Below are 15,027 nucleotides of genomic sequence, written 5' to 3'. Positions count from 1 at the left end.
GAGTAGGAATTGTAAGTGAGAGATTCTGAATTTGAAACCTCTTATTAAAAAAAACCCTAAAAACATTCACATAAAATTGAATGCATAGTTACTTTTTTGAAAGTAAATTCGACACATTGGACTAATGATCTACAATTTGTTTAGTATGAGTACGAACACCAATTACAACTTTTGAAGTGACTAATTTCTTTACCATTAGAAAATACAGTTGTGAGTTATAATTGACAATTTCAAACAATTCTCTCATGGTTTCTGGAAATTATACACCTCTTTTTTGGGCCTAAAATGACTGTTTTGACACTTTTTGCTGTCTTGTCAATGATGAATTTGTTCTTTTGTTAAAACAAAACGTAAATATTTTCGTAATTTCAGTAAGAACACCAATTGCAAGCAATAGTCCTTTACAAAACCAATTGCAAGTTTAGTAAATTGTTAGGGCAAATTACACTTTACCCCCTGTGATTTAGTATTTTTTCTTCATAACCCCCCTATCGTTTTAAAAGTTATATATAACCCCCTCATGATTTGGATTAAAGTGTCAAAGTGACGGAAATAATCATTCATAACAGAACTTTGAAAATGTCGAAGTTACCATCATAAATATATGACACACTAATCCCGTATGATTTTATGTTTTACCATATAACCCCTTTATAATTTAATATTTTATCATATAACCTCCTTATGGTTTTCAAAATATACACATAACCCTCTTTGGTTAATAAATAATTTTCAACTTTACATAAGGGTATTTGTAACATTTTAGATGACTCCGTTATGAATGATCATTTCCGTCCCTTTAACACTTTAATCCAAACTATGAGAGAGTTATGTATAGCTTTTAAAATCATAGGAAGTTATGTAAAAAATAATAAACTACAGGGGGTAAAGTGTAATTTGCCCAAATTGTTATTATCTCTAGTTTTGCATTCTTTTCTGTAAAGGTCGACCATCCTTCTTTAAACTGAATTAGATTTGATCCCATTGTTCTTCTAGCTTTGTCCGCTCCTTGATGGTTCAATCATGCACCTCCATCTTATAAAACCATCTTCGGTGACAAAATTTTGTGCGTCTTGTGTTTCATCTTGGTATGCTAATGTCACTGTACAGAAAATGTGCAAATCCAAAATTGCGACAAACAAAGAAAGATGATCTGCACATGTGTTGATGATCATCCAAAATTGAGCTTCCGTTTCAAAGATAACAGTTGACATCCTACTTCCTAAACAGCGGCTAAGTTATTAAGCTGCATGCTTTGATGCTGCTTCTGGCCAAAAGACTTATGGTAGTTTATTCCTATCAAACATCCACAAAGTGCTTAATTGAGTACTTACAAACTTCACGATTGTTTGAAACACGGCCATACAGTTAACTAGAACTAGTCAGAAGAATGTCTGATATATCACCAGTCGATCCTAATATTGATCTTTATGGCTTCCTTGGTATCATCCGCAATCCTGATGGCACGATCACGCGTCTTCCCGGACCAGCAATCCCTGCCTCATCTGATCCCAGAAACCCTTTTCACTTTTCAAAAGACGTAACTATAAACGAATCCAGCAGGACTTGGGCGCCCATATTTGTACCCCGGGAAGCATTTGACTCCTCTCCGGACACAAAATTGCCTCTGATAGTTTACTTTCATGGTGGAGGATTCATTAGAGGTAACGTATCCACACCTCTGTTTGACGATTTGCACACTGAACTCACGATTGAAATCCCAACAGTGGTCATATCAGTTGACTACCGCCTTGCTCCAGAGCACCGACTTCCGGCAGCCTACAATGATTGCCTGGAAGCATTGCACACCATTAAAGATTCCAACGACGAATGGTTGGAAAAGTATGCTGATCTATCAAAGTGTTTTCTCATGGGCACTAGTGCAGGTGGTAACATAGCCTACCATGGAGGATTACGTGCAGCTGCATGTGTTGATGATCTAAAGCCTCTGGAGATAAAAGGGTTGATTGCATCATCCATTTTTTGGCGGGACTGATTCAGAATTGAGGATGGCCAATGATAAGGTAATACCACTTTGTGCAACTGATTTCATGTGGGAGCTAAGCTTGCCAATTGGCGCCGATAGAGACCACGAGTTCAGCAATCCGATGATGGGAATCAATCCGCAGCTATTTGAACTGATCAAGGCTCTGGGATGGAAGATTTTAGTCATCGGGTGTGCTGGTGATCCATTGATTGACCGTCAGATTGAGCTGGTAAGGAAATCAGTGAAAGGTAAATTTGATGAGGGAGGATATCATGGCTATGGTTATGTTAATCCCACGGCCAAAGCAATAACTATGGTTGTAAAAGGGTTTGTACTATCTTCCATCACTTGTTGAAAAAGATTAAACAATGAACTCTGAACCATGGAATATATGGAAATAATACGAGGTTTTTTTCTTTTTCTTTTGCTTTTAAACAAAAAAGGCAGATCCATCTTTTTGCCAAAATTAGTAGTTCATAGCTTTCGGGATACTCTTTTCCTATTGTCTTCTAAGTATTTCTTCATTTTGAATGCAAGGCTCTATATTATAAAAGGCAGTCCTTGAGCAGCAAATTCTGGAATATTGAGTTATTACTAACTATACTACGCATATCAGAGTATCCCCCCCCCCCCCCAAAAAAAAACCCCCAAAAAAATGTAGTGAGAATCGTGTTTAGAGAATTTCAAAAATTTTTCCCAAATAATGTGGAATCTAAACAAAATGTAAATAAAAGTACTATAGTAGAATGAAAACATCAATTTGCATGTGATTGACTAATGGGAATTTTGTGAGTTGTAAGGTAAGCGAAAATCATGATCAAGGCCAATCAATTTATAGTTTAAAGGAAGGGGGAAAAAAAAGAAACAGTGGAAAACCGGTGCAGAAGTTTTCGAGATTTTTTTAATTTGTTTTTAACTTTACAACATAATTTTTTAGCTCTTTGGTATTTTGCCATCTGGTAGTTTCAAGTTTTCGATTAGGGCTAATGGGCAACCACTAACAGAGGCATCAAGTGTTAGTTTTTTTGAAAAAAGTACAATTAATTTTGGAAAGTATCTAAATACAGGGAATGCAATAATTGTGAATTTAGGCGCATTAACCGTGCTTGCTCAGCCGCTAGAAAAATTCTTAAATTTTTTTTATAGCAATGACTAGTTTTTTCTTTTTTCTAGTCAAATGATCCACATTCCCACATAAAGTAAGTATTAATCTCAACTATTATGTATAGGCATTAATGTTATCATGTTAAAATTTTGTATGGAAGTTCATTATTAATATTTGACTAGTCAATAAAGCAGCAAAGTATATATATTTAAAGTTAAAGGGAGCAAATTATTATGAGGGGTAAAGTTCAAAGGGCCAAACTATAATTACCTCTTAATTTAATGAGAACGCTAACCCTTACAACCATGACACATTTATTCAATTTCTACTAATACCCACTTTTTTGGCTGTCCTACTAAATTGATCATTGATCATTACCAAAACATTGATAAAACTATCTGCTGCTTCTGCTGTTTAGATGCTATTTGTGAAAGCTAAATTGGGTCTGTGATTGGAAAGACATCCATTGCTAGAAAATGCTAATGGAGTAGCTACTTCCCATTGAACCATAAGATGCATTTCGAGCCCTGAGTTTGTCTTCCTATTGAGCTAGCCTCAGATATGTGGTCTTTTTTCATCTTTTGTCATAATAAAACTAGGGGCTTGCGATGTTAGCCTAACTTGTGGGAAGGAAAATATAAAGTTAGATCAGTTAATGTAGACAAGCATTTTGAATTAAAAGCCTAGATCAATTGATATTGATCCTCAGCCTTTGACTGTCAAGGGTTAGGTCTCAAATCCCAAAAATTAGTAGCTAATTAAAAGAAAAGACAAAATCAAGATTTGTTGATGATAGAAGAACAAAGGCAATTGAACAAGAAAAGGAGAGTTTTTGCAGAGAAAGGGAATTTCCAATTCAATTAAGTACGAGGTAAGTAGCAATGTGGGAATGAATAAGGTCATTTGAGCATACATGTCTTGTTCCTCATAACAGGTTACATGGCAACAGCCAGCACTAGATGCACATAGACTTGAAATGTATTGGTTTTCCTCGCCAATTGATGACCTATCTAATCTCCCTGACTAATAATCTAGAATCTGTTTAGTATGTGTGACTGGCAATTAATAAGAACACCAATTATAAGTTTTGAAATGACTAATTTCTTTACTATTAGGAAGCATAGATTTAAGAGATAATTTCAGAAAGAGGTTTCTAACAACTCCAAATACTTCCCTCATGGTTTCTGAAATTACACACCCCCCCCCCCCCTCGATGGTCTAAAGTGACTATTATGTCCCTTTTATTCTACTGAAAACAATTAATTTGTTCTTTTGTTTAAAAATAAAAAGGACAAATTACACTTTATCCCTAGTGGTTTAGTATTTTTGTACAGAACCCCCCTATGGTTTCAAAAACTATACATAACCCCCTCATTGTTTGAATTAAAGTGTCAAAGTAGCGAAATTTGCAATCCATAACGGAATCACCTAAAATATAAAAAATATTCCTATGTAAAGTTTAAAATTATGTATTAACCACATAGGGGTTATGTGTATATTTTGAAAATTATTAGGGGATTATATGGTAAAACATTAAACTATAAAGGGGTTATATGGTAAAATATAAAATCATACGGGGTTAGTGTGTCATGTATATTATGTTTATATATTTTGGTTACTTCAGCAGTTTTAATTTTTAAACAAAGGTAATTTCAACATTTTTAAATGTTCCATTACGAATGATCATTTCGCCATTTTGACACTTTAATCCAAACCATGAGGGGGTTATGTATAGCTTTTGAAACCATAGAGAGGTTATGTACAAAAATACTAAACCATACGGGAGAAAATGTAATTTGCCCTAAAAAAAACTTTATTCATTTAGTAATTTAAGTAAGACACCAATTGCAAGCATTAATCCTTATAAAAACTATTGTAAGTTTAATAAATTATCAATAAGTTAGCTCTACCATGCTTCTTTTCATTTTGAAAAGGTTGATAATGGCCTTTTCAAAAACTGAATTAGATCCTAACGATAATAGTGGACAAAGGTTTAGCAACCTTGATGGTTCAGTCGTACTTCCCCACAGGATCATCAAACGATATTCCGAGTAGTAATCCCTTTACCCTTATTCAAAAGGACATCCCGGTTAGCAAATCCAATTCGTGGATTATTAACCCCCTGAAGCAGTTGAATCCTCTGCATTGACCAAATTTACTCAAATGATTTTCTTTCATGGAGGAGGATTCGTGCAATTTAGTGCAACCTTAAATACTATTGGCAATTTCTGCACTGAAGCCATGATTGGATTAGATTTTGTCTGGTACATGATCCTATTCTGGCTACCTCTATTCATTGACATTTCATAGCCAAGACCATGTACATGGTACTTACATGTGCTTCTCTTTTTTCTATGCTAATGTCACTGTACAGAAAATGTGCAAATCCAAAAATTCGACAAACACAGATGATTTGAATGACGATGATATGGTCCACATCCCAAACTTGACATATATGCTTAGGTTAGCATGTTGGAAAATGTTGACTCTTCCACTCTAAAACGCCAGAAAATTGAGCTTACGTTTCTAAGTTGACATCCTTCCTAAACAGCCGTAACTTATTCGCTTCATGCTTTTGATGCTGCTACCTGGCCAAACGGCTTATTATGTTAATTGCTATCGAACATCTATAAAAACTTGAGTACTCATAGAACTTCACAATTATTTGAAACACAACCATACAGTTAACTAGGACTAGTCAGAAGAATGTCTGATATATCACCAGTCGATCCTAATATTGATCTATACGGCTTCCTTGGCATCATCCGCTGTCCTGATGGCACAATCAGACGTCTTCCAGGACCAGCAACCCCTGCCTCATCCGATCCCAGAAACCCTTTACACCTTTCAAAAGACATATCTATAAACCAACACAATGGCACTTGGGCTCGCATATATGTACCCCGGGAAGCATTTGACTCCTCTCCGGACACAAAATTGCCTGTGATAGTTTACTTTCATGGTGGAGGATTCATTGTAGGCAACGTATCCACACCTCTGTTTGACGATTTGCACACTGAACTCGCGATTGAAATCCCAGCAGTGATCATATCAGTTGACTACCGCCTTGCTCCAGAGCACCGACTTCCGGCAGCCTACAATGATTGCCTGGAAGCATTGCACACGATTAAAGATTCCAACGACGAATGGTTGGAAAAGTATGCTGATCTATCAAAGTGTTTTCTCATGGGCACTAGTGCAGGTGGTAATATAGCCTACCATGGAGGAATACTTGCAGCTGCATGTGTTGATGATCTAAAGCCTTTGGAGATAAAAGGGTTGATATTGCATCATCCATTTTTTGGCGGGACCAGGAGGACTGATTCAGAATTGAGGATGGCCAATGACAAGGTAATACCACTTTGTGCAACTGATTTCATGTGGGAGCTAAGCTTGCCAATTGGCGCGGATAGAGACCACGAGTTCAGCAATCCGATGATGGGAATCAATCCGCAGCTATTTGAACTGATCAAGGCTCTGGGATGGAAGATTTTAGTCATCGGGTGTGCTGGTGATCCATTGATTGACCGTCAGATTGAGCTGGTAAAGAAATTAGAAGAAAATGGTGCATCAGTGAAAGGTAAATTTGATGAGGGAGGATATCATGGCTATGGTTATGTTAATCCCACGGCCAAAGCAATAACTATGGTTGTAAAAGAGTTTGTACTATCTTCCATCACTTGTTGAAAAAGATTAAGCAATGAACTCTGAACCATGGAATATGACATTATGGAAGTAATAGGAAGTTTTTTTTTCTTTTTCTTTTTGCTTTTAAACAAAAAATGCAGATCCATCGTTTTGCCAAAATTAGTAGTTCATAGCTTTTGGGATCTTTTTTCCTACTGTCTTTTAAGTATTTCATCATTTTGAGTGTAAGGCTCTATATTCTAAAAGGTACTCCTTGCGCAGCAAATTCTGTAAAAGTGGGATATTAATGCTAAGTACATGTATCAGAGTGCTTACCCCAGAACAGGCCGATATTAGACAAACGTTTGTTTGGATAGGGTATTATTTGAAATATTATTTGGAATAATTACTGTAGCACTTTTTGTAATGTGATGTATGTGAGATAAAAAGGTAATTGGGAATATAAAAAGGTGGGTTGGAAAATGTGTTTATGATGCAAGCGAAATATTATTTGAAATAAGTTTTGTATCCAAACATTATTTTTCAATTATTTAAGTTGAATACTTGAAACAAACAACGATAAATCCCATCACAAGGGAAAAGTGTGTTCTAGATGTTCAAAGTTTCCCATTTTCAACATGGCATGCATTAATTACTGCATATGTGTACTCCACGAGAATCCTCCTAATTGTTGAACTCTGAAGAACAGAACTTCAAATGCCAACCTATATCCTAAGTAACAAGCAAAAATGCCAAATCACATTAAGAAATTCAAAAGTATGGATGCACGGAATGGGAGTCCCTCGAATCCCCTGGAACATACTGAATAGGTCTGTGCTTGTACCTCAAGGTTATGGTCTACATGCTATTGGAACTGTGTAAATCTCATATATTTATGTAAGAGATAGATGTCATTTGAAAAAGTGAAATAAACTAGAATTCCAGATTTTTGCAGGAAATTTGAAGTTTTCAGACTCTACTAATTTACAAGCGTGCACCAAATAAATTTCAAAACATATGATATTTCGCCACTATACTGATAAGCTTCAGTTGGATTATTTTATCATTTATCAAGCTGATGGCTTACGCATCCTTAGGCTGAAAGCCTCAGATATGACCATGTTATGCCTGCTGTGGGAGGTGACAGTGACAGGGAAATGTAAATTGATAAAACTTGAGACTTTTACCACTATTAGGAGCCTGGTATGAAGCTAAATATCCACCAGACTTCAGAGGAGAACATTGATGCTGCAAACACAAACAACTTCTACCAACTGGTGTCCATTTTAAGCCATTGTCCTGTGATAGATGCAAGTCATGTTGAGCAATTCACCTTCCTCTCTTTAAAGACTCCCCACAAATATAACAAACCATTCCAATCTGGCAAAAAGGAAAATGCATAATTAATTAAGGCAAAAAAGAACAGGGAGAATCTATTATTTTGTGCATGTTCAAATCTAGTCTTCAAGATTAAAAAAAAATTAAAAATAAAAAGTTAATTCAGTTCATACAGTGGGAACTTTCAGGAAGAAGGTGGGATGAGAATATAAGAAGCTCAATCCGGTCGAAATTTCCTTTTAGAGCTATATCACAGTCAACCATGTATTGCACCAAGCTCTTGTAGTTTATATAGCTGCATCAGAATGAAAGAATTTAGTATAAATTCTCGAATGATTACAATTTGAACATAATGGGAGAAGAAAAACAGGAAGATCATACCTTTCAATGTCTTCTGCAAAAATGTAAAGGCCAATACTATCATCTTGGGGATAATATTCCTGGAACTGAATAGGCCATGCAGTCAAGCGAGATACTTCCTCCAAAAGAATTTTGTTGGAAAAGTTCTTTACTGCTTCAGGTATTTTGGATGATGACATTGTAGACAAGTGTGCTTGAATTCTATACAAGATTCTGGGCAACCTTGAAGAGTTCTGAATTTCGCATTCACCTCTGTAAGAATTTTAGAACATGCATGTGAAACATCTTAGATTTCATACATTCTGCAAGAAGTGCACATTTCTAATTCATTAATTAGAGAGCAAAATTGTGTGACTAGAAAAGAAAACACACTTCCATATGTAATCAATCAAGGGAACAGCGAACGCCCTATAAGCATCAATCTGATTGCAACATGATGGACCAGCAACTATCTGGCTGCTTCCATCCATATCCTTCACCCTTGTTGTATCAAGAATGGAAAGTGAAGAACAGTCTAACAGGTGACAGTATGAAGCATGATCCAAACTTCCAGTTCTACCATAGTCTTCACTTCCACTTCCATTTGATAAACATTTATTTGCTGAGGTGAAAGGAGATGTCTGGGGGGCTTTCTCAGTAACACTGGAGGATGTCCGTAGCACTGTCAGTTTTTTTTCTCCAATTGCATCAGACCAACTACAAGGATTTGTCGACTCCAACAAGCGATGAGATGTTTCACCTTTCTGCTTTGCCTCCTGAGAAGCATCAGACACACTGGCAAATCGTACATCCTCAACCATATCAGCTATAGGCAAGCACAGTGTCTTTCCCTTGCCTGCAATGACTGTTTTTTAGGGAGACAGTCAAGAAGCACAAGACATCAAAGTGAGGAAATTTAATTGACAGATGAAAACATTTAATAGAATCAAGAAAAACTCGCCAGGGGATGGCAGTTGTGAAGGGCATGAAACTAGACATGTGCATAAGGTGTATGGCTTTGAATTTTCAGAACCAGTGGAAGGCCAAATTCCATGAATTACCTGAGTCATCTGAAATCTGAAGAGGGTTGATATTAAGATATTTGGTTCCACAAACGTCTGGAGGTGTACATTTACCATGAGATTCAAACTTCTTATCACGTGATGCTGCAGAAACAAAAGTACCATCTTTTGTAGAGCCGACTTGCAGCCTCTTAAATCTGGTGTTAGATGTCATTTTAACTGAAATATGTTCATTCATGCACCTTAATCTCTTCAAACTGCCATTGTCAGAAAATTTTGCTGGAATCCTCTTAATTTTTGGACCAACAGCTTTTGAACTGCCACAGCTCGCATCATTAAGTGGCAGAGTTTTCCTCATTGTTCGAATAGTACTACCTTTTTTCTTGTAATGAGTTTTAACGGAGAATTTCCTATTTTCTGGAATTACATCCAACCGCTGTACTTTTGGCCTCTTCCCTGAATCATTAAATGATCTTGACTTACTCAGACTACCTGCGAAATGGAAGACATTTCGCCATAATCAAAGTATCAGAAGCAGGGTTCAAAACGACTAATACAGAGGATCGAACCAAGATACAAAATTTCCAGAGTTTGAGGATCAAGAATCAATACCAGTTGCCGTTTGAAATAGTTTGGTTTTTGGCAGATTTCGACCTGATTTCCCTTGAATGCTTTTAGTTTGAGAAGAGTAATCATTTGACAGTGACAATTTATGACTAGGCTTCACCTCAAAACCTGGAGCCCGAGCTTTGCTAGAGTCTTCAGATATACAAGAAGGCCGACTTTCTGGTCCAAGTGCTAATCTTTTTGTCATTGACGTACAAATTACATTGCCTGAAGTTCTCTTAGCAGATAGTAGAGAACTTGCTTCGTCTCCACTGCTCTTGTCAGCATCCAATCTTTTAGTATTTATATCATGAAGTTCCTTGAAATCATAAGTATTTGACATTTGACACCCTTGGTTTGATGGATTTAAAGATTCGTACTTTGGACATGTAACAAGCGTTTCAAATTTGGTTTTGGTCATCTTATCTTTATCTTCTGATAGCATGCACTCTTCACACATCCAATTGCTGTAAGGAACTGTCTCCAACATTGGGCACATGCAGTAACTATCACAAATAACAGACAGAGAATATCTAAATCATACTCCATCCAGGAGAAAACATCAAGAAGTGCACAAGCAAAGGATAAACATCCATTGCCAAGACTCATCTAACTATTTAAAATGAAAAGAGCATTCACAGAACAATTTCTTTTTTTTTTTAATTACTTACACATGCTCTGCACCAACATTGCACTTGCTACAAACAGCAAGAAATTCCTCCTGTCCAGCATCTCCGCAGATGTCACAGACCTTTACCTACGTGCCAATGACAGCAACCATCTCATGTCACTCCAGGGTTTCAATCACCCAACAAGCATGAACACATAATCATAAGAATAACTGGAAGTGTCATACAGATTCAGGGAGGCTGAGAACCACTGCATATTTGTCTTATTTATTAGACTAGTGCCATGGAAGTCAAGCTACTATATCAGAAATATTTTCAAACTGAAAATGAAGAGCAGCCAGCAAGTACTTCATAGTTTTCCTCTATGTTTACTGATAAATATTATCATTCTTTCATCTTTCTCGTGTTCTCAGGACTAAATTATAAAGTAGTCCAACAAATATCAAGAACAAAATATTAAAGAATAATCAATTTCATAAAATACTACCACACAAGAATGTTAAAAGAGTAAAAAGTTTAAAAGTCTAACCTAAAATACCCCATATCTGAAACAACAAATCCATTAATAACTTCTCTGCTTTTGATTTTAAACACTAAGACTGGTAAAAGAAATGCATTACTTTCTGTTTTAAGGTACAATTTAAACTAAAAAATTAGACAACTACTCCGTGGCAGGACAGAAGATTGCATTAGGCTGGTAGCACTGGTGGGTAGATGGCTGCTGTATAGTGCAGGAGGTCAGGCATTCAACTCCTATTAGCAAACCTACTGCAGTGATTAAAACCAAAAAGAAAAATAATGGACAGAGGACTCCTACATTTTGTTCAAGTTATGTGCACACTTCCAGATTATTGTTCAGAAAGATGTTAATTACTTTCTGCATTATACAAAGAAGCATCGGAAGTCCAGTATATAGTATCAAATAAGCAAAAAAAGTAAGTCCATCATGTAAACACAAATATATATAAACAGCATGTTAAATACTCTAATTTTCTTTCATTACACAAATCTCCCTTTCTGCAATGTTCAAGTAGGACAGCAACAGTAAATCTGCAAAGGACTTAACGTGTCAAAGGAACACACTATAAGTGAGAGCATCTGGGACCATTGCAACTTTAGTAATCAATCAACCAATAAGTTCAGAAACTACAAAATCTAGTTCTATGACCTCAGTACTTTCATCACCAGAATGTCTAATAATCAAGCCACTGTAATGAGGTAATAGGAAAGAAAGTAGAACATACGTCATACAGGGAAGCTGATTCACCATCACACCTCACAAACTCTGAAGGCTGAGTAGGTTTCTCTGCATTTGATTGATCAATTGAGGTTATGCCTCCATTATAACTTGAGCAATTCACGAATCCAGTAGCACCATCTTGTGCAAATATAAGCTTAACAGTTTTTTGGCTATCAGCTACATCTTGTTTGTGTTGCACCTTTTCAGCCCTGACTGTTATGACTGAAGATGATGACCCTGTCTGATCCACGGAGCTACAGCGAAACTGCCCCTAAACAATATAAAATGTTTCAAGTAAACAATTAACCAAAAAAAAAACTGTTTCAAGACCTTTAAAGAGGTTGGACCAGCATAATAGTCATTCAAAGAAGACAACTAAGCTGAATTGATCTGAAAGGAACTATTAGCTATAATTGAACCCACTGTTTCATCTGTTTTGTCCGTGTAAATACTTTGATTCTCAGCTGAGAAGCATGGGCCAGCTCCTTCTACAAATGAACTTCGATCATTACTGCTATCTAGAGTGCCACCTTCACTCTCATGAGAAGATGCAGCAGAAGTTTCAGAAACCTGCTCAAAATAGGCATCATGTTCACAGGATTTATCTGAAGAACAGTTAGATTTACCTCCCCTCTGCAAGAGTTCTCGGCCGAGATGCGTGCAAGAGGCACAAGGGGTGGAGCAGACATTGCACCTTCCAAATTGAGTCGTCATATCAAAATTTTCCAGTTTAAAACCTGTCCAAACAAAACTTACTCTCCCACAACAGAAAAGTAGAAACTACTGAAAGTAGAAAAGCACAAATAACATGAAGATTCCCAAAAAAAATAATAATAATTCCACTTTTGCTATAGATGCAACGCACTATGAGTTCCAGATCTGTTGGCCACCTGGTATGCTTCTGGTATTTTTTTTAGAGTTTAAAAAAACAGAGTATTGTAGGACACATAAAGCAGGAAAGACTCCTGATAATCTTGACAGTGGTAAGTTTATGAGAAAAATTCAGTAGAAGTTACAAACTCGAAGCAATGTGATATATCTTAAATAAGAGATGGAATGGAACTATCACCAAAACTAATGCCTTTCAATGATCTGACACCGTTACCTAAACATATATACGTGCTTAAAAAAAAAGTGCAAGTAAGCATGAAACCCTATATTTCATATCGCACTGAAAAAGCAAAGGCATTTCTTCATCATCCTAAGATTTCCCAAAAAATCTTCACAGAATCACAGTTTAAGATGTATGCACTGCTGAAATAAATTCAGAAAAACAGAACATCAGAAACCTCTCAGCTTCAAAAGGAAAGGATAATATTAACAGCACGGAAATAAAATTACTGTTCGAGTTTTTTTGCCAATGAAGCTTCAAAATATCATCAAATAGTACTTATTATACCTAAAAAAGGAACTATTCCCTTATACATAATACGAAATGTTGCACTATGCACATGTTAACAACAAAAGCAGCAGGGATTTGTTAATATGATGCCAATTTACACCTCGTTTAAATTGTATCAAGATGGTACATGTTAAGCAAACTTAGTTGCTAACCCTGGAATCTGATTTTGTCTGATACTTAAGGGTCTTTATTCCTCGTCTTAAAACGAAATTCAATTCTCCCAGTCGCCATTCACCAACCCATTCCGCTTTCCCTGCTAAAAATCTAGAAAAACAAAAAGCTATATGTGTTCTTCTACTATTAGAAATCCTTTGAGCAACCCTTTTCAAGATATTGTATCCTGCAGAATTTCAGCTGCTTAATACAGAATATCTTATCAATTACTAGAATATAATCAAGTTCACCAGACAAAGGGAAAAAGAATAGAGAAAAAAAACTAAATTAAATATCATCAAGAGCACAATTTGATGCCAAGTAAGACAAGAGAAGCAGTAACCACATAAACATATTTCTAAAACCCTAAAACCCCTAGAATTCAACCAAAGCAGCGGAACATTATCAACCAAAAAAAATTTTAAATCTATTTTTTCCGTAAATTACAAGCAATACAGAAAATCAAGCATTGAAGCTAAAATGTTGCGACTGAGGGAAAAAAAAAAAGGAAAATAAAAAAAGAGAAATAGGAACAAAGGCTTACCGGAATCAGTCGAGCTTTATCGATAAATTTCTTCAAAAGTCTCGAATTTGCAACGTTTTACTAGTTGGAACTTAGGAACTCCAAAAACCAAAAATGAAAACTAATAAACATGCTATATATTTGTTCGAACTTCAAAAGAAAAAAAAATGTATAATCAAAGTGAGAAATTTTCTTCAAAATTATGTACTAGTTGGCTGTTTATTTATCCGACCGCAAATTTGGTTAGACTTCGACCAGAATTTGGTTTATTGACTTTTAAAAGATTTCGAAAGTGGCGGGCTTTGTTAAGTGGGCCATGAGGCCTCCACCGACGTCGTCACTCTTAGCTGTGGCGGCAATTTTGTAAATTTGGTCCTTAATTAAGACCTTGTATTTCAAAAGTGCCCCATAAAAAGTGCAATAGTTATATATATATATATATATATATGTGTAAACATAATATCGCTGACAATAATTTTATTTACTAACTTGATTTTTTTTTTTGGTTCACTACAAGGGAAAGGAAGGATGAAAATTCGATAAAATATTTTTTTATATCAATATGAAAAATAATCGTATCAAAATTTTAATAATCGACTATTCAAGAACTGTTTCAAACGATAGAAAAATTAGCGAAGATTTGTTAATGGAATCAAACACGTTTACTTTTGCCATTTCTCTTTTCGAATCACGGTACTGGAGATGGACGGCAGCTTCTTTGCTAATAAAGGAATATCACTAGCTTAAGTTTCCGGCAATTGAGCTATGGATTCCTTTCAACTGTTTTGTTTCTTGCTTTTGCTGGAGAAGGTTTCGAGTTTCCTGCGAAGTTTCCTTGATTTCTGGTTTGCGGCTCAGTTTCATAAACGATTACCAGGATTCATAAGTTTCTGTATTATACATGAATTAGTTGCTAAAACAAGATAAGAATCCATTCTACTTTATATTAATGGTTTGTGTACCTAATACATACACAAATAATCACATTATGAAGAGAAACTAATGCTTAAAGCGCATCATTTGTGTAGCTGTTAGATCACAAAATCAACTGGGATA

The 15,027-nt window shown here is 35.9% G+C and overlaps 3 protein-coding genes and 1 pseudogene across 3 annotated transcripts; 2 read left to right on the top strand and 2 right to left on the bottom strand.

Annotated features, from left to right (window-relative positions):
- Nucleotides 1-1,390: 1,390 nt before the first annotated feature.
- LOC113780013 lies at nt 1,391-2,342 on the top strand (annotated as a pseudogene).
- Nucleotides 2,343-5,798: 3,456 nt separating this feature from the next.
- On the top strand, nt 5,799-6,779 carry LOC113780012 (carboxylesterase 1-like). Its single transcript, XM_027325835.1, has one exon. The coding sequence runs from the start codon at nt 5,799-5,801 to the stop codon at nt 6,777-6,779; it is 981 nt and encodes a 326-aa protein (XP_027181636.1).
- LOC113781374 lies at nt 6,567-10,410 on the bottom strand. Its single transcript, XM_027327292.1, has 7 exons — nt 10,031-10,410; nt 9,458-9,910; nt 8,790-9,261; nt 8,439-8,669; nt 8,231-8,352; nt 7,907-8,099; nt 6,567-6,632 (listed from the first exon to the last, which is right to left on the bottom strand). The coding sequence occupies exons 1-6, from the start codon at nt 10,365-10,367 to the stop codon at nt 8,035-8,037; spliced, it is 1,680 nt and encodes a 559-aa protein (XP_027183093.1). The 5' UTR covers nt 10,368-10,410; the 3' UTR covers nt 6,567-6,632; nt 7,907-8,034.
- LOC113780011 lies at nt 10,391-12,582 on the bottom strand. Its single transcript, XM_027325834.1, has 6 exons — nt 12,520-12,582; nt 12,317-12,463; nt 11,898-12,164; nt 10,696-10,781; nt 10,474-10,530; nt 10,391-10,403 (listed from the first exon to the last, which is right to left on the bottom strand). Exons 1-6 carry the CDS (start codon nt 12,580-12,582, stop codon nt 10,391-10,393), a joined length of 633 nt encoding a protein of 210 aa, XP_027181635.1.
- Nucleotides 12,583-15,027: the final 2,445 nt, after the last annotated feature.

The sequence above is a fragment of the Coffea eugenioides genome, chromosome 8 (assembly GCF_003713205.1).
Source record: "Coffea eugenioides isolate CCC68of chromosome 8, Ceug_1.0, whole genome shotgun sequence".
Taxonomy (NCBI): Eukaryota; Viridiplantae; Streptophyta; class Magnoliopsida; order Gentianales; family Rubiaceae; genus Coffea; species Coffea eugenioides.
This window is presented reverse-complemented; position numbering and strand designations above follow the sequence as displayed.